Genomic DNA, 23,225 nt, shown 5'->3' with positions numbered 1-23,225 from the left:
AGAGTGATGCAGAAGGGAGTCCGAGAAGAAAAATGAGGGCTTAGTCAGGGAAGGCCTGTTGGAGAAGATGTGCCTTCAGTAAGGCTTTGAAGGTGGAGAGAGTAATTGTCGGATAGGAAGAGGGAGGGTGTTCCAGGTTAGAGACAGGATGTGGGTGAGAGGGTGGTGGTGAGACAGATGAGATTGAGGTTCAGTGACTATCTTGGCATTAGAGGAATGAAGTGTGCAGGCTTGGTTGTAATAGTAAAACAGTGAGGTAAGGTAGGAGAGGGCAAGATGGCATGCTTTAAAGCCCATGCTAAGGAATTTCTGTTTGATACGGAGGTGAAATGTGGAGTCTCCAAAACTGTAAAGTCATTATGGGCAGGAAACGTGTCTCCTAATTTTGTTATATTCTCCCAAGTTTGTAATACAGTGCTCTGCACAAAGTAAGTGCTAAGTAAATACGATTGGGTGGGTGGGTGGGCAACCACTAGTGGTACTCGTGTGGGGAAACATGGACTGAACATTTTTGTAGATAAACAGTCCGGGGTGAAGAGTAAAGTATGAATTGGAGTGGGGATAGACAGGAGTCAGGGAGGTCAGCAAGGAGGCTGATACAGTATTCAAGACAAAATAAGTGCTGGAATGCAAGTGGTAGCATTTTGGATGTAAAGGGAAGGGCAGATTTTAGCGAGGTTGGGATGGTTGAACTGACAGGATTTAATGGTAGATTGACTGTGTGGGTTGAATGAGAGAGAGGAGTCAAGGATAATGCCAGAGTTATGGACTTGGAAGGCAGGAAGGAAGGTAGTTCTGTCTACAGTGTCTAGAGTCATTTGTCCATCTCTCAGGCTGACTCTAGGACATGTGTTAGGTAAGGATGAGCATGAGAGAATATCACTCAGGTGAGCCAGTTTCCCTTCGGGTATGATGTAGCAGGGTTCGAGAGTCAAACTTCTTGACAGGCCTATTAATTGTATCGTTAGAAATTGATTGGCGGTGGGGAGGGGACGGGGCACATTTTGAGAAATTTGGTACTCCAGAAAATGTTGTCTCTGATGCTAGCATGTATTGTGGTTGAAGCAGTGCAATGGAAGACAATAATAATAATAATGTTGGTATTTGTTAAGCGCTTACTATGTGCAGAGCACTGTTCTAAGCGATGGGGTAGACACAGGGGAATTAGGTTGCCCCACGTGGGGCTCACAGTCTTAATCCCCATTTTACAGATGAGGTAACTGAGGCACAGAGAAGTTAAGTGACTTGCCCACAGTCACACAGCTGCCAAGTGGCAGAGCCGGGGTTCGAACCCATGATCTCTGACTCCAAAGCCCGTGCTCTTTCCACTGAGCCATGCTGCTTCTCAACAATTTAGTAGTCTGGGTAGACCTTCTCCATGCTTTTTTTTCCTTCAGGTGATTGGGAAGCCAGGGTGGGAAGAGAAATTCAGGATTATGACCTACTGCTATTTTCCTGCTCCTGCCTTCAAAGTTGAAGGGTGCGGCTATTTTCTTTCACCTGCCAGGGGAAAAAATCTCACTCGCGTTTGCATTTTAAGTTTCTGACAGAATCGAACCAGTCATTAATATGGAGCACACTATTCATTTTCTGAACTGTGGGAACTTCCTAAACTCAGCCTTTATGTCCTGAACCACCTCCGGTACTTATCAAAGGTACTTCCTCTTCATCAACAGGGTCAGCCCCAACCGGTTTTTTATTCCGAGAACTCCTCTTTCATCCGAAGATCTCCGAGCTCTTCATAAGCCTGTAAGGCTGTCCAAGATGTCACCATATTAGGTTCTAATGGTTGTGTTAAATAAGGATAATCACAAAGCCTGGAGGTACTAGCTCCATGCTGGAATACTATTAAAGAAAAAGGCTGTTTTTTGTTGTGGCTGTTGTATATTACAGCTGCAGTGGTGGTATGTGGTAATGGAGGCAAAAAGTGAGACAGCAGTGAGACAGCATCTTGATCATCTGGGCCGAGCTGTGATGGCTTTCTTGCCGAGCTGATCAACCTCTGACTGCATTTTATTTCTGCATCATTTTCCTCCCTGCAATGCCTTTGGTGTTGATTGAAGGTCACAGTCCTCAAAAAAATCAGCTTCATTGGTCAATGTTCATACTCTATTCTATTTAGAAAGTGATTTTTGGTAATGGTACATTAATTTTTACTGACACTTATTGAAGTGGTCGTGATTCATTAGCGGCACTGTGTGTCTTTAGGTTGGGACGGAATTGTTTAGCCTGGGAGCTAACTGGTCAAAGCTTGTACAACGAACGGTAACAAAAACTCCTCAGGTATAACAGGATTTTCAGTTCCAGTTATCTGGCCCTTTACCAGTCACAGTAATCTTTCTCTTGAAGTGGCAGAAGGCTGAGGGTATAAATTGAATCCAGGTAGATGAATAGCTCCCTTCACTTTAGTTATGCAGTACTAGAATCCACAGGGCAGTGAGCAGTAGCTGAGACGCAGTTCAATTAAGATTGTGGTACAAATAAATTCATTGCCTCGCTATATAGCTTTGTTTTAGTGGGGTCAGAGTGAGCCCATGACCAGTGAATGCCGAACTGCACTGCTACAGACGGCACTTGAAGAGAAGAGGATTTGGCTCAGATACTGTACACACATAAAACAAGTCCTAAAAGCCGAAGAGGGAGCCGAGTTTCTCTGTGTATGTCCTCGTGGAGGAATCACTTCCGATCCATATTCACTTATTATGTCTTCCAGCCATTATTGGCACATGTTTCCCTGCTAAATTATGACTTCTTCATTAACTGCTTCACTGCCTTTGGGAAATGGCACCTAGAGATTAGCTAATTAATTTTTTCTAGGGGGAGAAGGGGATGAAGTTTAAACTGTTTTTCTCATCCTCTCCCCTACCCTTTTCCTTACTTATTTTGAAGAAATGTTACAATTCCAGGATACGGAAAGACTGATTTTACTTCGATATTTGGGGTCGATGGAGCGGCCAAGAGCATCCCACAGAACTTTTGACTAACACAATCGTTTGAAGATGAATAAGCCCCTTATATAAAGCTGGAGAAATCACTAGCCTTGTGACAGGACCAGAGGGGGTGAGTCTCAGCCTTGACTCCTACCCACCTCAGTTAATCTACCTCTCGTAAATTGCTTATGACCCCTAAGATTTTGCAGTTTTAAGTCTGGTGTCGATTAAAGCAACCCTTTCAAAAAATTCTCAACTCTGTGGAAATAATCAGGTCCTCTGCAGCAGCCCTGCACACAGCAGGCCTTCAGAAAAAAACTGTTGTTATTGATACTCTGTCGCTAGGGTTCCGGAAAGATTTTTTAATTTTGATGACAATTATTCCCCATTGCTTCTTAGTTGATACAGAGATTTTGTCACAGGTGCTAATTTGTTAAGTATTTAATGTTAAATCATGGAAAATTCAACCTTGCACGTGAAAGAGAAGGGGGAAGCCAAAGCCAATGAAAAAATCAATTGGCAATCATTTGGGGGCCTTATTAGTCACACACTACACTATCACAGACTTTTACTACCTTCACAGGGTGAGGTGTCAGCTTTGACATTTAGATATGTTATAATATAGTCAGGAGAACTGAATCGAAAAGCATTTCAGGTGGGTGATAAACAAAAGTACCACCTGCAGAATGGATATTGTGCAGCCTCATGTTACTTTTTTCCACTGTAATTTGATGTGGCTCAGTAGTGACTTAACCTGGATACCAGAGTCCCTACACAGTTTGAAGCAGCTATCCTACATCCTGGCACATAGAAGCACATTAAGACCAGTGAATGCCAAGTCCTGAAATGTTGTGCTGGCAAATGTTACATGTATAGGTATGTGTGTGTGTGTATATGTGTGTGTATATATATATAATATATATATGTAGTCTTAGTCTACTCAGTCTATTTCTTTTCCTCCTTAGTATCGAATTTGACCGGGATTGTGACTATTTTGCCATTGCTGGAGTGACAAAGAAGATTAAGGTCTATGAATATGGCACAGTCATCCAGGATGCAGTGGATATTCATTACCCTGAGAATGAAATGACCTGCAATTCCAAAATCAGGTATGTACCGTTTTTACCTTGAGGTATAGAAAGAATATTTGCAAAACAGCACGGTGCATCTTTATTCTTTGCCAAGCTGTACAAGTAAGCATCCAATCAAGTATCATGATTTTATTATTCCCCCCATTTGTAAGGCCCTGAACTCGATTATCTGCAAAGTGCAAGGCTGGTAAGGTTTCTCGGAGAATTTCTGTCCCGATGCCGTTGAGAAAGGGAAACTTAGATCACTAGTGTAGGCATTAGGCTACAGCGTGTGGGGCTTGCTGGTGGTTCTCAATAGTAAGTACTTAGTACAGTTGTCTACACATAGTAAGCGCTCAATAATTACAATTGAATGAGTGAAGAGGGAACTGCCCACAGTACTTCTACTTAATCAGGGAAGACTTCTTCAAGGACCCCAGAATTAGGGTGGCTTCAAAAAAAGTAAGGGAAATAACTGATATTTTTGCAGTTGTGTTAAATCCTACTCCCTCCCACTTAAACTGAGAGTGTTATGTGGCACAATGCATCCAACCTGATTAGCTGTATCTACCTCAGTGCTTAGTACAGTGCTTGGCAAGTAGAAAGCGCTTAATAAATACCATTTAAAAAATGTATGCAAGCTCTAGTCAGAATGCCCCTCAAGCCTCTGGAATCGCTCTCCCCTGTTGTGGCATTTAGGGTGATTGTAAGACTTGGGCAAAAAGTTGGAGTCTCAGAGAATCATAAGGTAGAAGGAGGCTCAGGAAAGCACTTTGTTTGCCTTTTCAGTCCCATTTCTCCATGCAGCCAGAGAGTGGGACTGTTCCTAAATGATCCTAGAATAGTACTTGTTTGCTGTTTAAAAGATGACACTGTAGTCACCTTTGTAGCCTGTGCCAGTCGTAGGAAGTTCTTGCTAATGTTTGGCCTAGATTTCCCCTGTTGCAATTTATTCTTTCCTTTTCCTTTCCTCAAAGTGAGCAGAGAAATATTAGCTCCCCATTTTATCTTCAATAATCCAGTTACTGGAAAAAAACACTAATTCTCCCTCAGATTCTTCTTGTCAAGTTAGATAAGCCCAGTTCTTTTAGTCTGTTCTCAGAGGAGTGATTTCCCAAAAGTGTAATTATTGGAGCCTCTCTGTATTTCCATAGACTAGAAAGGTTTTCTTAATTGAAGCCAGGGAAGAAGAGAAGAGAGGCAGCTCAGGGCCTCTGCCAATTCAGGTGAAATGCATAATTAAGTTTTCAGAGTACACATAATTCAAAATGGTCCTAGTATAAATTCTAGGTGGGAAGTTAGTCTTGCTTCTTACAACTCATTTTTGGGTTGAGAAAAATCAGAGCTGAAGAATTACTATTCCAAATGCATTTCCTAGAAGCAGCTGAAGAGATAGCTTGGAGATAGTGGGGCTGCCAAGATAGGAGAAGGCCCAAAAGTTTCATGAAACATGGAATGCTGTGAGACAGCAATAGCAGCAGCAGCAGTCTAAACACTCACCAGCCAAACAGCAAGTCCAGATGAGGTTCATTTGAGCAAACACATTTGTAGAGCCTATTAGTTGGAGACAGAGCTATAGGCAGCCATTCTGATGATAACAGCTGGCAAATACACAGATTATATCTCAGGACAGTAAGAAGGGGATAGGGTCGCACACAACAGACTTTGCAGTCTCTACTCATGTGTGAGCAATGCCACGGATCAGCAGTGTACCTCCAAATTTGATAGATTCAGGAGAAGTTTCATTTTGAGGACATTAGTATTAGCTGCTCATTTTGGGCCATCTTAGTTTATGGGCGTCATGCGATGTTCACTCAGGCACTTTCCAGGTGTTTCGATTAATACTTCTTTGGCGACTAGGGATTCTTGCACCCTTGAATACTGAGGCATTCAGTGTGAATTGCTCTCTTCGTTGCTTCAGTGTCCCCCCAGATCAGGCCCACCAGCTACCCTGAACCTCAAGCTCAGGTAAATGTTTTTGGGCAGACTGCTGATGGGACATGCCCACAGTGATCTCTGACCTCCTCCCCTCTCTGTCCCTCTTAAAAGCCCGTTTTTGAGCGGACAAAGAAATGTTTTCCTTCCCGTTCACTTCTAAATTGTCGAGGGCCTATTATTATATTGCCGGACAGAAACCTTAGCACAGATCTGATATTTCTAATTCTTGCCTTTCTCTAGAGAGAGCTTCCAAACAAAAGTTGCTATTTTAAATTTGATAAAAATCTAACACCGACAGTCTCTTCAGGTGAAGGTTATAGTCTGGTTTTTCATCCCTGATAGCCTCCAGTGAGAAGACAGTCACATTAACACATTTAGTGTTGTGTATCGTGTGAGTGCAGAGACTGTCTTATTTTAACGGCCTGAAGATTCGTTTTCATCTTCTTACCTTTCCCCCTACCCAGTACACCAGCAGAGCTAGTTAACACTTGCGCTTACCCAAAAGCATCTTTTTCATCCATCTGTTCTCTCCCCACCCCCTCTGCTTTTCATATTCATTTTCTTGCTGCCTTCCAGACATAGAGCTCACATGGGTTCCTATCTGTGTTCTTTTGAAAGATGTTTATCCTCCCAGAGTTGCCACATAGAGAGTCTGCTTTACATTGATCGTGAATTCTATATGTTACCATTTTCTGTCCCAGTTAGCCTTCTACTAAATCAGCTTTTTTTTCTGTCAGACTTTGTGGGCTTCTTTCTGGGCATGCTACTTTGGCTCAGGAAGGGTGAGAGGCCTCCTAACCAAAAAGATATGAAGTGATTAATAATAATAATAATATTGGTATTTGTTAAGCACTTACTATGTGCAGAGCACTGTTCTAAGCGCTGGGGTAGACACAGGGGAATCAGGTTGTCCCACGTAGGGCTCACAGTCTTCATCCCCATTTTACAGATGAGGTAACTGAGGCACAGAGAAGTGAAGTGACTTGCCCAAGGTCACACAGCAGACAAGTGGCAGAGCTGGGATTCGAACTCATGACCTCTGACTCCAAAGCCCGTGCTCTTTCCACTGAGCCACGCTGCTTCACCAATTAATTAATTAAGCTAATTGATTAATTAAGCTGAGTAAGTTGTTCTAAGTGTCAACATTGGGTTCAATGTCTGGTTCTCACTAAAGGTCAGGTGATGGGGTATCTATTCTGTTGGACTCTCCCAAGCGTTCAGTACAGTGCTCTATCTGCACTCAGTAAGCCCACAACAAATGCCACTGATTATTTGATTGTGGACCTTTTTTTTTCACATATAGGTTCATGTATCTCAGACAGCCAGACTCTACTTATACACATTCAATTATTCAGAGTCAATCGATTATAATGTATTTGAGTCAGAGAGGTTCCTCGATAGGCCAGCCATAAAATTAACCATTTACAGACAAGGCTGAAAAGCAAGAGAAAATTGTGGGCTCATGTGTCATAGTTAAGTAGCGTACAGTGAGGTCATTAGGACATGACTTGTTCCTAACAATATCAGGTGATGCTGTGTCCTTGAACAATAATTTTATTTCATCCCTCAGCATACCTCTAAGAAATGTTCAATAAGTTGAATGGGAAAGTGAACATCTTTTGTATTTCATGTCCAGAGTTGTGTCCCATAACCCCAAAATGACCCTCGTTGACCCCATCCAAAGCTGTACCGACGGAAAAAGTTAGGCTTGGCACATGATCCTGCGATTCGGCTCTCCGAATGGAGGCACTGACAGGCGAACTCACGAAAGCAGGCAGGTGACGGCATTCGTGAGGACTCGTGTTTGGCCAAGAGCATGTCTGCTGTCTTAGAGCAGCTGTGAGAAGGGAAGCCCTTGCCCAGTGTCGTGCTGGCACCTTCCCAGCCCTGCTCAGCTGAGTGCCAGCTGGGTTGTCACTGAAAGACTCTGCTTTACACAGGATGCAATTCACTGTAGGCTGTCTTGGAGCTGATCCCTTATACCAGCTGTATCTCTCACTCACTCTCTTCCTTTTTTTCTCTTCCCCTCTCCCACCTGCTTCCTAAAAACATTCCTTCTCCCCCTTTTAGTTTTCTAATCTTTATTTATAGGACTATGGAGAAAATGATCACTTTTTTTTTCATTTGTTTCTTAAATTTTCTTAATACTGCCAAAGTGCATACATTTCTAACTAGAGATTTCCAAAGTGATTAAAATTTCCAAAACTTCTCAAAAAAACCCAACAGTGCATATTGCATATCTAGCCATAAAAATAACCATTTACAGACCTAGTTATGAAATAGGAGAAAATTGTGGGGTTATGTGGCACCTTTAACCAGAATCCAATGAACTGGTGATTTCCCTTGTCCCTGGCAATGATAGATAATGCTGTATCCCAGAACTGTAATTTTATTTTCCTTTTCTTCATTTTCTTTTTGTTTTCCTGGTTTTTGTCTTGCTTCTATTTGCCTTTCAACTGATTTTCCCAAGAAAGCAGAAGAGATTCCTTCTATTCCCCATACCTGCACCCTCTCTTAACCCTTTCTGAAGTCAGAGCGGCTTATGAAATGAGAGTGGGCACGATAGTGTCTGTTGCTGAGGAGGTTTCATGGAGATACATTGTTTCCAGAGTAGCTACTACTGTCTTTGTGAGCCTCCTTGCAGTGTGTGCCCTCTTGGTCAAGTGAGGGATTGAGTGAGGGTGTAGAAGACTGGGGGCAACCACTTCACTACTGCAAAACCTCATCTTCAACTAAAGTATTATGAAACTTACGTAGGCAGCCCCATCTAGATGCCTTGTTGAGTCAGGAAGAGCAATGCCATTCAGCGATGCAATCCTCACGCCCTCTTGCTAGGCCCAAGAAGACGGGCCCTGCTATATTTTCATGGGTACTGGGTTTAGGCAGTTGTCTCTAAGCAACATTCATGCCCTTTAGTCTTGTCTCCCTGCCAGCATGGTTATCTTAGAGCACGGGTGAAATATATATGAAGGTGGGTGTGGTGCATGCATATTTGTGAAATATGTAACCTGTTCCCTGGAAATGTGAATTTCTACAGGATAGCAAAATTCAAACTTACAGGTTCACTGCAATTATTCAAAGAAAAGTCATTTTTTATAATGTTATTTTCCTTTTCAAATGCACATTTTAATCTGTTCCCACAGGTGTGACACTAGCATCAACCTAAAGGTGTCCAAGCCTCTGGAACTGTAGAACCATAAACCCAAAACATAATTTGTCCAGGGACGGCGAGTAAGGGAGGCTGTGATAATAATAGTAATAATTATGGTATTTGTTAAGCGCTTACTCTGTGCCAGCCACTGTTCTAGGTGTTGGGGTAGATATAAGATAATTAGGTTGGAATTGAGTCCCTGTCCCACATAGGGCTCACAGTCTTAATCCACATTTTACAGATGAGGAAACTGAGGCCCAGAGAAGTTAAATGACTTGCCCAGGGTCTCACAGCAAAGTGGCAGAGCCAGGATTAGAACCCATGAAATGGCTGCGGGCGAGAGACAGCCAGGGCTGGAGGTGTGTCCAGTGTCCAAGCCCCTCCTTGGGCCCTTCCTCTTCCTCTACGATATTTTGACTGACTGGATTAATGAGTAAAGCCCTCCATTTTAGTGTGAGTAATGATGTCTATTTAGCATAGGTAATGGCAGATGTTACAAGGTGCCATCATGTTGAGGTGAAAGATAACACTTTGAAAATTAAGTACTATATTTACATGGGTACATAAAATCTAATTTAAAATCTCATTTTTATCCATCAAGTAACATTTAATCATGTACTTTTGGGTTTTTTTTTATTCTCTTTGAATATATTACTTTGGATAATTTTCAATATCTTGAAAAAATTTTACAGTCACTCCTTTGGGCCACGATATTTCTTTTCACACACTTTTATGTAACACTCTTTTCATCGAACCAACTAAGTGCTAACCGGCAGAGTAGTATTCATCAAGTATATAAATATCTGCCTCATCTAGATTGAATTTTTTATTGTTGACGTAAAATTTGTGTACTCACTGACTACCGGATTTAAAGAAATTTAACTGTATCTTCCAGTTTTTCGTGAACATAGACAATGTTTGTGGACAAGGAATGTGTCTACCAACTCTGTTGTATTCTTCTAAATGCTTTGTATAGTGCTTTACACACAGTAAGTATTCAATGAATATGATTGATTGATAATCTTAGAGCGCTAGTATTTTTTACATCTGGCTAATGGTACCCACTTAGCTCAGAGGAACTGTTGCTGGGACGTACTTCCCATATGGCAATATCACTCTGATATTGGTGGGCAGCTTTTCAGGCTGATGAAAGCGTTTGTGGGCTAAAGACATTTGGAATTTCTCTTCAGCTTCTCTAAGTAGTCACTAGGTTCAGGGTTTCAGTGTTTCTTGTTCTCTTTTTCAGCTGTATCAGCTGGAGTAGCTACCACAAGAATCTGTTAGCCAGCAGTGACTATGAAGGCACAGTCATCCTATGGGATGGATTTACAGGACAGCGATCAAAGGTTTACCAGGTAAAGAAGGGTCTATTTCCTCTCTCCCCTAAATTCACATTTTAGTTTGGATCTTGACCAGACTGGGTTCCCCACAACTAGAAGAGAAAGTGAACTCATTGCTCTCAATTGTAGGGTTGTCGGGGGAAAGTTGAGCCAAGGGAGGAAAGGCTGAGCAGTCTGTGGGGAGAAATGATTGCAAAAATGGTTCAGGGAGCCCCAAAGGGCATGCACATGCCCCCCTCACCTGGCGGCCCACAGCTGGGAGAAGGGCGCCTATATGAACCTCACTTACGTGCCGTCTCTGGTGGAGCTGAGAGGCTCACTGGCATGAACCCCTATAAAGCTGGCATGAACCAAGAAGGGAGGGTTCATGTCTGACCCAGCGGGTTGATTGTGGACTACTGGCCCCAGTTTAGACCACACTGGTATGCCACCTCAAATTGCACAGACTGCTTTGCCTGGTAAAGAGCTTGATGAATTCTGTGTTTTTATCTAAATATATTTCATAGAGGTGCCAAAATGTCTATTTAGATTCATGTTCCCAAAGAATTTGCCAAATGAATATTCTCCTAAAGAATATCCTGGATCGAACTCTAAATGGTTGTCACATGTCAGGGGAGCTCTGTTTATTCACCTTTCTAATGTGCTGCTTAGGCTGTATTCCTTTAGCCCGCACTCTGTTTGAGTTTGCTTTCTTTTTTTCCCCCCTTTAAACCAGGAGCATGAGAAAAGGTGCTGGAGTGTTGACTTTAACTTGATGGACCCTAAACTTTTGGCTTCAGGTTCTGACGATGCAAAAGGTATTTTTATGGTCTTGGATACCTTTTCCCCCATTTTCCTACGTGGTACCACTTACTGAACAGAGCTATGGACTGAAACACAATGTGTGGGATTGCTGCTTTCTTGCTTCTAAAATTCATTTGGAATTTTTAAAAGTTCTTCTTCATTTTCCCTTGCCTGAATGAAACTTAAATTCTAACAAATTAAGCCAAGCAGCATAGCCTAGTGGAGCGAGCAAGGGCCCAGAAGTCAGAAGGACCAGGGTTCTAATCCTGACTCTGGCAGTTGCTTGCTGTGACGTTGGGCAAGTCATTTAAGTTTTCTGTGCCTCGGTTTTCTTAACTGAAAAACGGGGATTAAATACCTGTTCTCCCTCTTAGTTAGATTGTGAGCCCCTTGCAGGACAGAGACTGTGTCCAACCAGATTAACTTGTACCTACTCCAGAGCTTAGAACAGTATTTGATATATAGTAGGTGCTTAACAAATTCCCTTAGGAAAGAATTACCCCTTCTCAGGGCAAGAGCTTTGTATCTCCTGCATTGCTGTTGTGCCTCTGACCCTTTTTGTCCCAGTTTTTTCTTCCTCAAAGCTGAAGCCTGTGTGCATGGTAGCCTGGTAGCTTGACTGTAAGAAATAAAGTTCTGGAGGAAGAGCTGGAAAGTAGTGTGGACAGCTCATTTGGAGTAGTTTTGAGAATAACTGGCTGGAATGGAAAGATTCTTTAGGCTGAGGAATTAAATGCTTCCTAAATCAAACTTCCTTCCTCATTATTTAAGAAAGCTAGATGCAGTCCTGATTCCCCTTTGCCTTCTCTGATTTGAATGAACCTAACTCTGGGTGCCGGGACTGGGGACCGACTGATGTGGGATTCCAGCCATTCCCAGGCAAACATCAACTGGGGCAACAAGGATTGTTGCTCGCCCAGTGATTGTGCCAGGGTAGCGGTTCCACAGGTCTGGACACTTTCAGCTAGCCCTCCTGTGTGCCTTCTGAGCTTAGGAATCCAGCAGGCTTCCCAGTGGGATTTTCCAGCCTACTCAGGGCACTACCTTGGTTCATTTGAAAAATATAGCAGCACAGATCTCCTCTCTCCAAAGCTTTTCAGAGAGGGAGAAATGGCATTATTTGCCCCACACACAGTCAACTAGGGCAAAGTAGAGATGATAAGAAGCAAGTGTTGATTGGCCTTTAGTAAGGAAGGGCACTGGCTCTGTTATATGCACATTTTATGGGAGCAGGGAGGAGAAGAAGCACTTTCTTTGGGGTTTCCTTTTTGTAGAAGGAAATAAACCCATGTCTCCATATTTGTGACAAAGCCCTCCTGCTTGGAACAAGTCTGCAGGTTCTCAAAGTAGGGACTTAGGAAGATTTTCTGCATTCACAATTCCTGGCTGCCTTTCAGTAAAACTACTGTGAATTTGAGAGACTGTCCATTTGCTACTCGGTGAGATAAAAGCTTCCCCAATTTATGTTCCTCCAGCAGGCCCATTACCTAGGAAAGCGGACAGATAATCATATTTCTCCATCTGTCGGAGGACTTAATTTTGAATTTATGTTTGCATCAGATCTTTGCTCTACTAGATTTCCTTAGTTATGTCTGCAATAAATGTGTTCCAACATTGACAACTAATGGCAGAATAAGCTTAACAGCATTGCTTATTGAAAATAATGACATTCCTATGAAGGGGCATGAAGCACTGTAATTTGTTGTCTTATTCCATGCCCAAAGATGTAGGTAGTCCTAGGGTTTAGATTAGAGCCATTTAAACAAACAAAGGTTTGGGTGTTACTTTTATGCACTGGAAACCACCGTTTCAAATGGGTAAATAGCTTTGGACATAACTGTTTATGATTACTTTGAAATCACAAATTAATTTTTCAAAAACATTTAAGCCCTACAGTCCTATGTCTTGCAAAGTGCCTTAAAAACCATTTCAGAAGATTCATTTAGTGCTTCCTAAATGCATTTGACACTCTCAGGATAATTGGTAATTTTACTAACAAAATGCTGCCTTTGTGATAATTTCATATTAAGGAGGTATGTTAAATTGCTTTTAAGATTTTTTTTTTAAAAAGAACATTTTTCTTATGGATGTCACTACTGTTTCCTGAACAATTAAATTCCAAAAGAGCCCCTCTCATCATAAATGATCAACCTTTTCATCATCTTGCTTCCCTTCCTTACTGTACCTTTAAAAAAGAGCTGATCTTCCAAGAAGATACACATTTATTAGCACTGCGTCTGCTTGCAGGCAGCTAAATAGAACAGAACGTCACAAGTCAGCTTAACAGTTCTCTTCTAGGAGAACAAGTTTTTGTTTTTATTAAGTGTAGTGTATTAACATATTTTTCTTTCCATTAAATGCCTGTGGGTTCAAAACACATGTCCAGGAGGTGAGAGCTGCCTGCCCACTCTTGCTTCACTTGCCCCCTACCCCCTGTTTTCCCTTCAGTTTTCCAAATGGGGGTGTAGGGACAGAAGAAACTTTATTTTTATGATAATTCACTTTCAGTACAGTCTGTCCTACTGACATAAAAGAACACCGTAGGTGAGTAGTACAATTGAAGGCGGCAAAAAATAATTTTAAAAACCCAGTTTTTTTTATTCACTGCAAAACTCCTTTCAATTTGTGTTTAATGCTCAGCCAAAATTTGTAAGTTCGAAGAACTAAGGAGAGTACTTGTTGGTCTTTTTGTCGGTACTTCGCATTCTCTAGAATTTTCAACTTCTCCTGGAGTCACTGATTAATCTCTCTTATAGAGCACCAAAGAGATAATTGAATAAATACTAGCCATTGTAGGTTGACCTCCAAGATCAAGACCATCTAAATTGGGATCGATAAGCATTTGACTGTGAGGCTACATGCTACCAGGCTCGAGGTCATGGGTTGCCCACACTGCAGCCCATGAGCATTGTGTGGCAGAAATCTGGAAACCGTCTGCTTTTCACCGTGATGACAGGCTGCAGTGGGCCACTGCCCTGTCCTTTGCGATGGCAGTGGTCCTATTCTGTCCAGCTTCTGTCCCGGCTCTCTCTTGCTCATCCCCACCACTCACTAGCATTCCTCTGTATAGGAAGATTTTTGCTCAGCGGATTTTGGCCATGTGAAGTTGAATTGTACTTTCCAAGCGCTTAGTACAGTGCTGTGCACACAGTAGGCGCTCAATAAATACAATTGAATGAAATACAACTGAATGAGTTGTGGTTTTAATAAGACTTTGAAGGTGGGGAGAGTGGTGGTCTGTTGGAAGGGGGAGAGTGCCAGGCCAGAGGGAGAATGTGAGTGAGGGGTTGACAGCGGGATAGACAAGATAAAGCTACAGTGAGTTGGAAGAGAGACGAGAGTGTGCTAGGTTGTAGTGGGAAATCAGTGAGGTAAAATAAGAGGGGGCAAGGTGATTGAGTGTTTTAAAGCCACTGGTAAGGAATTTCTTTTGGAAGCAGAAGTAGATTGGCCACTTCTGGAGATTCTTGAGGAGTGGGGAATCATGGACTAAACATTTTTTTAAGTAAAATGATTCAGGCAGCAGAGTGAAGTAATGGACTGGAGTGGGGAGAGACAGGAGGCACAGAGGTCAGCAAGAAATCTGTTGCAGTAGTCAAGGTGAGATAGGATAAGCTCTTGGGTCAGCAGTTTGGATGGAGAGGAAAGGGTGGGTGTTGTGAAGATAGATCTGAGAGGAATTGGTGACAGGGTGACAGATTGAATGTGTTGAATTAGAGAGATGAGTTGAGGGTAATGCGAAGGCTATGGGCTTGAGGGAGAAAAAGGATGGTGATGCTGTCTACAGTGTTGGGAAAGGCAAGTGGAGGAAGATGAGGAGTTCTTTTTTGCATGTGAGTTCTTGTTTGTGCAGACTCCACCAAACCCCCTCCAGCTGAGCTTTTTCTGACCCCAAACCACAGCACTCAGCCACCAGTCATTGCTATTTTCAAGTAAAGTACACGTGGATGAGGTCCCTTTGTTGCAGGAATAAAAGCTTATGTGAAAGTAGTGTGATGTGATGTGAAGCAGCAGTAGGTTGTGGGGAACGGGTGGGAAGATGAGAGAAGAATCAGGGAAGGCCTCCTGGATGTGGGGGTGGGGGGGAGGGCGGTGAATTCCAAGGGGCCTTGAAAATGGGAAAAGGAAGATTCTTAAACCGCTGCTGAATGCTGAACCAGAAGGGGACTTGTACAGGAAAAGAGGTCAGAATAAGTGATACAGAGACAAAGTGAAGTGGTCTCAAACAATGCAATATTGGCAGTAGGCCACTGGGAGATCACTGCAGTAACCAGACCAGCCTGACAGGCAGCCATGGAGAAAGACGTCAGTCTCCTTTAGAAGAGGCTTCACAAAGATCAGGGTGCCAAGAGGCAGCCTGGAAGACAGACAGACTCAGGCTGGGACATACACATTAACACAGCAAGATTCTATCCTTGGGTGCAAGCAACGGGGTAGAATGTGTTGATCATTCCTCACTCTTTCTCTACAAGACTGAGAGAGAATAGCTTCTTACCAGCAGAAGCATCATTTTTGACAATGAAGGATAGATGTATACATTATATGTGCTAATAGGTGCAACCTGATTGTTTTCACTTATGTTATTCATCCTTTAGATTGAGAATTTCTTTTTTGAATCTCTATAACTCTCCCTATTGAAATATGAGTTTTAAGCAGATAAAATTGATGCAGTTCAATGGAATTCTACCCTGAGCCCTTTCAGAAGACAGTAACAATGCAAGTTTGTGGCAATTTACATATTAAGTTCTTTTTTCAGTGGCTCTCCCATTTATTCTTTGTGGTGAATCACGGTCAGGACTCTGTTTTATTCAATACTTCAATCAGATGCTTTTCTTCAAAAATTGAGATTCAGGGGAAAACTCTAGTCTTTGGAAGTGTTTTTAAGAATTTATTTCAAATTCAGATCTACAGTTCTATTTTGAACCTTTGATTGGATTTCAAAAGCTGTGTTCATCCAGAGCTGCTCGACTTATCAAGTGCACTCTGAAAAAGCATTTTCCAATATGAACACAGATCTCTGAGCCTGCACACTTTTAATGCATCTTGCCAGGATATAACTTTTCAAGGCATTACCAAAGTCATCCTTTTAAACTCTATCCTCTGTAGTTGATCCAGAAGTCTCATGTAATTAAAATTATTCTCACGATGGTTTCCTTGGTGACCAAATTATGGTTGGGATAAAATAGTCTTCAGAAATTTGTACTCATTACCTGCCCTTTTTCCTTCCAGCATTAACTCTTTAAAAGTGCACCTCAAATATCCAAATGGAGATTTGCTTGAATGGACCATTTGGTTTTTGAGAGTTAGAGAACAAACAAAAGAAGTTGAGATTGCTTCTCTTGTGAATCTGATCTTTGTCCAAACCACTTTGTATATACATCCACCCAGTGGGTTGAGAATGTTCTACAGACCCCAGGATAGGATATGGTCATGGAATTGTCCCTGTGGTGAAAGTTTCTGAATGCAGATGTATTATAAAAGAATTCAGAATGAGCACAGTGAGTCTACCCATTGCCTCTTGCCCATTTTGAATGCCCAGATGAATGAAGTTGAGACTTGGAATAGAAAACTCCCTCTCTTTGGGGGTGGAAAAAGAAAACAATAGATAAATGTGACTTTTGTGATTTTGAACCAAAAACAAGGCACTCATCTTGTCAACTTGGGGAGTGGCCAATCCTATAAGTATAAAACCTGTAGTTGGTATCTTTTTACCTCCTGAAATGCAGTCTGGTCTAAAATATGGTAGTAGTAAAAGTATTTGTTATGCACTGCACTAAAGCACTGAGAGAGAATACACAGCTGGAAATTAGACGTGATCCCTGTCTCCTGGGGAGCCAGAAGTCCCATTACTGTTTGTTTTTTTTAGGAACCTGCAAAAGCCTAGTTGTATCCTATATTTATACCTCCTGCTGTTCCTCAAGTCATCTTCATGAACCATCTCTCCTCTCCTCAAAGCCCTCCATTGACTCCCTGCGCCTTTTTGTATCAGAGAAAAACTCATCTCAGTCAGTTTTAAGTGTCCCCTCATCCTAATCCCAATTTAATCTACCTGGCTCTCTTCTCTTGCTCTCCCCCAGCTCTCTGTCTTTGTTGCTCCCAAGCTTACCTTATAGCTGTAACTTGCTTTCAACTCTTCCTCCTTGATCCCCTTGCTCACACTGTTCCCTGGCTTGGAGCTCCTTCCCTACCTATATCAGGCAGATTGCATTTCTCCCTACATTCAAATCCCTCCTAAAATCCCACTTCGTCCCACCAGTTTTCCCCAATTTATTTCTCGGCCCCTGAGCCATCTCACCAGGTAACTCTAATATTTATCAACTTTTTTCCCTTCATAGTAGTCGTTTAGATATGTCTGTTTCATTTATTTTTGACCTCTCTAGTAGTAAAAAATTTGTTTGCCTCCCCCATTAAAGAGTAAGCTCCTTGTGGGCAGGCAACGTGGCACTTTGTTATTCCATAGTTCCCAAGCACTTCATACAGTGCACCACACCACCTGAGTGTTCAGCAAATTCTCCCCCGCTAGAAGCAGCGTGGCGCAGTGGAAAGAGCATGGGCTTTGGAGTCAGGGCTCATGAGTTCGAATCCCAGCTCTGCCACTTGTCAGCTGTGTGACTGTGGGCAAGTCACTTAACTTCTCTGTGCCTCAGTTCCCTCATCTGTAAAATGGGGATTAAGACTGTGAGCCCCACGTGGGACAACCTGATTCCCCTGTGTTTACCCCAGCGCTTAGAACAGTGCTCTGCACATAGTAAGCGCTTAACAAATACCAACATTATTATTATTATTAATGCAATATTTTAAAATATCTAGGTTCTACGGAGAAGGCATGCAGTAAGGATAGATAGGAAATTGGGTTGATGTGGACAATGGGTGTGTCTCCTGCAGAACCCAGAACCCTGAGTTAAAAAGTTCCCATTTTAGTTTTCTTTTGTTTTTCCTTTGGTTTTAAGATGTATCCAGCAACTCCTGTTACAGAGATTCATGCTTCTCTGTATTTCTGTGACCTGTTGTTTCTGTGGGATGATTTGGGCACACAAAATTACATTGACCAAAAATCATTTTTTTAACGCAACCCAGAACATAAGGTGAAGAAATTCTATCTCTAGAGTTAGGTGATGTTGCATGACAATGAGAAGGGCAAAGAAATCGGAAAGAATATACCAACCAAACTACAAAGCCAGGGAGAATACTAGAATTGTAGTTTGGAGGAGATGTAGGAGGTCTGGAACTTCAGTGGAAAAATATATTAAAATTGGGAGATGATGTGTGCCAGGGAAGAAATGGTTCCCATCATTTGGAAAATTAGATTACCTAATTTGTGCTGTGAATTTTTTTTTAAGAAAGAGAGATTCTCAACCGACCTTGTCTGCAGAGCACTGTGCTAAGCACTTGGGAGAATATAGTGTAAAAGAGTTGGTTAGACACATTCCCTGCCCAAATGGAGCTTACAGCTTAAAAACAAATTGCTGACAGTGGGTGACCCTTGCTATAGAAAGCTGTTCAAAAGCCTGATCTGAAATCAGGGCCAACTGATAATCCACAGCTTGTTAATTTCACGGGCTGAGAATGGCATTATTATATTTTATAGCTTGGTGCGTTTTGCCCGTGGCCGGATTGGATAATGAAAATGGATGATTAAAAGTTACCCATGTTTTGCGGAAAATAAGCCAATAAAATGACAGTTTCAACCTCCATATATTACCTTATTGTCCTCGTAGGTTACTAGGGCTATTGGGAACCCATCACCTTTGTGCAGAGTGTTGGAAATAATAATAATAGTGGTATTTGTTCAACACGTACAATGAGCCAAGCCCTGTGCTATGCAGTGGGGTAGATAGAATATGTTTGGATCTGACTCAGACTCCTTTCCATATGGGACTCACAGCCTATAAGGGAGGGAGAACAGGTATTTAATCCCAGTTTTACAGGTGAGGAAATTGAGACACTGAGAAATTAAGTAACTTGCCAAAGGTCACAGCAAGCCTGGGAAGTCACTGGGAGTAGAAATCAAGTATCTTGACTCAGAACCCAGGTCTCTTGACTCCTAGCCCTGTTCTCTTGCCATCAGGCCATGCTGCGTACCAAAGAGAAGCTGTAAAACTCGAAATCTCTAAAGGTTTTAAATTGGCATTACCTTTTTTATTGCGTATCTTCAACAAACGTATTGAGGTAAGAAGCACATCCATTTAAAGATGGCAGATTTTTTCTCGAGAATTGGTTCGTTGTTCAGTGAGGTCTGGATATTTTGTCCTAGGAAGACACAACTCCATAGGAGCCAAATTAGGAAGTGAGCATTTTAGGAAGAATTGATCTTGACAGGTGGTAAGCCCGCTCCACAGAATTCTAAGTGGCTTAGGGACATCTGCTTATTGTACATTTGCCATCTCACCATTAGCAAAACTACTAAAATCCCAAGCGCAGCAAATTCAGGCAAATTATTTTCTCAGATTTCTACATCTGTTGTCAAAGTTTTACTCCAGGCTACAGCCATCCAAATTGTTTTTGTGTGCCTTGCTTACGTTTGGTGCGAATTAAAAAATGAAAGTGATGGCACCAATGTCTAGGTTGGTATGTTGGTGAAAGATAGACCTACTTGGTATGGGAGGCTTGACCTGCAGCATCTCATCACTCTGCCAACCTCGCTAACATTGGTTGGTGACTTGTTAACCAGTGTGTGAGAGCAGTGAACTGTAGTAAAGGACGGGCCAACCTTGGCCTAATCTCGAAGACTTCTGGATTGAGAACTTGGCGATGGAGTTGATTAACATGCCAGCGGTTTGCTCCGTGCCACTCTAACTCTCTCCTCCCTGCTGGTTGTGCTCCCATTGTGGCAGTAGGTGGGCACAGGGGAAGCACTTTCTTATGGTATTTAAATGCTAGGGTAGATATAAGTTAATCGGTCCAGATAAAATCCCTGTCCCAAGTGGGGTTCACAATCTAAGCAGGAGGAGAATAGGCATTGAATTCCTATTTGGCAGTTGAGGAAATTGAGGCACAGAGAAGTTAAGCAACTTGTCCAAAGTCACACAGCAGTCAAATGGCAGAGCTGGGATTAGAACCCATGTCCCCTGACTCCCAGGCCCAGGCTTTATCTAGCAGGCCACGCTTCTTCCCTTTCAACAGGTTATGTTTCAGAGTGAAGCCACAGATTTTCTTCCAAAAGCCATTTTCAGCCAGAGTGACAGCGGCACAATATCAATGATGTAACCAGTGAATACCCAAAACTAAAGGAGATTGTGAAATGAATTTTCTTTTGTTTGAGCAAGACAGGCTTTGAGTCCCATCACACAAAGCCTATTGCTAAAACCATTTGAGTGATGAATATTACCTGAGGGCTAGAGTAGTGAATACTTTAAAAGGACGGGTAATTTGAGGCATTGAGTAGGAGAAGGCTTGAAGAGACAAATGCAAGCTCTGGGTATATTTGTTTGGTAGTGCAATCACCTTTGGTTTTAAGGAGCCCAGACCTGCAACCCTTAATTATGATTTTAATGACATCATTTAGAGTGACTGCCTTGCTCAGTGACATTACTGTTCTGGGCTGACACTAAAGCAGTAGGTGAGGCTCCTTTCTCTTTGAAATGTTGGGGCCGGTCTTGATTTTTCACTGGTGAAAATCCCTAATGAAATTTCAACTTCTTTTGACTCCAAATAGGGTGCTGCCTAATCTAGCTCCTGTGGGGCCTCGGGTTTAAGGCTGTTTCAGGAAATCTGTTTGCCTTAAAGCACATGTAATGAGTTTTTGTGTGTTTTTTCATCATTCAGGCCCCTTGTCATTTGAAGTGAACATGAATAATATTGTTAGAGTATTAGGGTCTTTTTTTCTTTCAATTGGCTTCTGTGATTTCACCTTTTTTGACTCTTCAGAGTGCGACATGCTTTTTTCATTCATTCATTCATTCAATAGTATTTATTGAGCGCTTACTATGTGCAGAGCACTGTACTAAGCGCTTGGAATAAACAAGTCGGCAACAGATAGAGACAGTCCCTGCCGTTTGACGGGCTTACAGTCTAATCGGGGGAGACGGACAGACGAGAACAATGGCAATAAATAGAGTCAAGGGGAAGAACATCTCGTAAAAACAATGGCAACTAAATAGAATCAAGGCAATGTACAATTCATTAACAAAATAAATACGGTAATGGAAATATATACAGTTGAGCGGACGAGTACAGTGCTGTGGGGATGGGCAGGGAGAGGTGGAGGAGCAGAGGGAAAGGGGGAAAAGAGGGTTTAGCTGTGGAGAGGTGGGGGGGGGGGGTGGTCGAGGGAGTAGAGGGAGAAGAGGAGCTCAGTCTGGGAAGGCCTCTTGGAGGAGGTGAGTTGGGAGGAGGTTTTTCTAGTCTATGGTAATTTTAATAGTGGGGATGAATCACATTAAAAGAACACCGTAGCACAGCGAGACCGTGGAGCCCCCTTAGTCTCAGTGCTGAGTTTTGGGGTCACTTGGGTGCCACAGAATCCACCCCAGGCTTGTGGGATTTGGTCAGGGCAGATCTGAGAGAGGGCATCCAAAAGGGTGAAAGAATTGGTCCAGACCCCTAGTGGGACCATTTTAATAGAAGCTCAACCTTCCTTTCACCCTCTAGACCTGAGTGGGGCAAGAACTAACAGTGGAACCTGCTTACTGGATAAGGCAGCCAGGTGCCACCCCCCAGGCCTTAGCTAGTTGGGTTTACCAGCTCTACTATGTGTCTGCTGTGTGAACTTAAGCAAGTCACTTACCTTCTCTGTGCCTCCTACCTCATCTGTAAAATGGGGATTAAGACTGTGAGCCCCATATGGGAAGGGACCGTGTCTGACCTGACAACCGTGTTTATGCCCCAGTACTTAGTATAGTGCCTGGCACATAGAAAGCGCTTAAGACATATCCCAATTATTGTTAATCATCCTCCTGCCCAAAGGTTTCCAGGGACCTCAAGGTGAATTATAAGTCCCAACTTTCCTTCCAGTTGACTGATATAAACATTCATTCTGAATAGAATACTGTTCTGCCTTTCTAGGAGGGAGAAGCAGTTGTATAAGTCATGTGGTACGGGTAGAGGCTATATCTTATTGGTGTGTGTTTCTACACCATTCAGGTATACCACTAAGTGGTGTGGTAAGTATGGGATCAATGCCTCCTCTTTCTCTTTCCTCTCCTCCAAGGAGGATGTGAGTATGGCTTTTCTCCAGGTCAATGATTGTAGTGTATAATGGTGTGGACAGTAAAGGTGAATTTTCCCAATCTCACCCAGAAGTACTGCAGAGTTTTCAACCGCTCCCCGCTACCCGCCCCTTGGTTTACTTGGCCTTCTCCTAATAGTCCTGGGAGTCTTTGAGTATCTTTTGCCAATTCAGCTTCGCCGTTTCGCACCATATTAAATTCCAGTCTCTCCAGAAGGGCTTCTTTTGCCTATTTTGAATTAATACCAGATCAGTTTTAAACCTTGTCATTTGAAAGGGTTTTTAAAAAGGAAATAAGAGTAACAGATTTATGTCTCTATGGATATTTCATCCATGTGAGATTTCACTCTCAGATTACCATCTTGTAATGGAGTGACCATTAAGGAGGGTTGTTCCCCTGGTTTCATTAAATTTTTTAATTTTTGTATTTTGAATTCCTGTTTGCCCTTGCACAGTACATTCAGTTCATAGAATCGAAGACTGTTGCCAGAGAGTTTTGCTTCTACCACCCTAATGGCACCATTCTCTGCAGTCTAGACCAGTGACTTCTCAGTGGATATTTTCTCCTGCTATTAAGAGTACATAACACATTTCTGCAGTGTATATGTGGTCAGGGAAAGCAACCAGGTTGCATTCTTCCGAGTGTGATTGGGGGAGGCAAACAAGTAAACTACATATCAGTCCTGTTGATCCCAGGTGAACAAATCTTCAGGCCAGTGCCTCAGGCATTCTGAGGTGACATGACTAGCATCCTGCATGAATTTCCACAATCCATGGGCTTTAAATTGAACAAAAGCATAAATGCTTCAAAGTGCTGCTCTGCTCTTGTTTAGTTTGATGGGGTTT

The 23,225-nt window shown here is 42.4% G+C and overlaps 1 protein-coding gene across 1 annotated transcript in view; it reads left to right on the top strand.

The window, feature by feature from the left end:
- COP1 (COP1 E3 ubiquitin ligase) overlaps window positions 1–23,225 on the top strand; it is a 173,446-nt gene that overhangs the window by 95,667 nt on the left and 54,554 nt on the right. The window contains exons 15-17 of the mRNA XM_039914350.1: window positions 3,896–4,039; window positions 10,336–10,444; window positions 11,145–11,226. Coding sequence (XP_039770284.1) covers window positions 3,896–4,039; window positions 10,336–10,444; window positions 11,145–11,226 — 335 coding nt within the window. The remainder of the gene's footprint in view (window positions 1–3,895; window positions 4,040–10,335; window positions 10,445–11,144; window positions 11,227–23,225) is intronic.

The sequence above is a fragment of the Ornithorhynchus anatinus genome, chromosome 16, assembly GCF_004115215.2.
Source record: "Ornithorhynchus anatinus isolate Pmale09 chromosome 16, mOrnAna1.pri.v4, whole genome shotgun sequence".
NCBI lineage: Eukaryota > Metazoa > Chordata > Mammalia > Monotremata > Ornithorhynchidae > Ornithorhynchus > Ornithorhynchus anatinus.
Note: the sequence above shows the minus strand (reverse complement) of the source record. Positions and strands in the feature narration are given on the sequence as shown.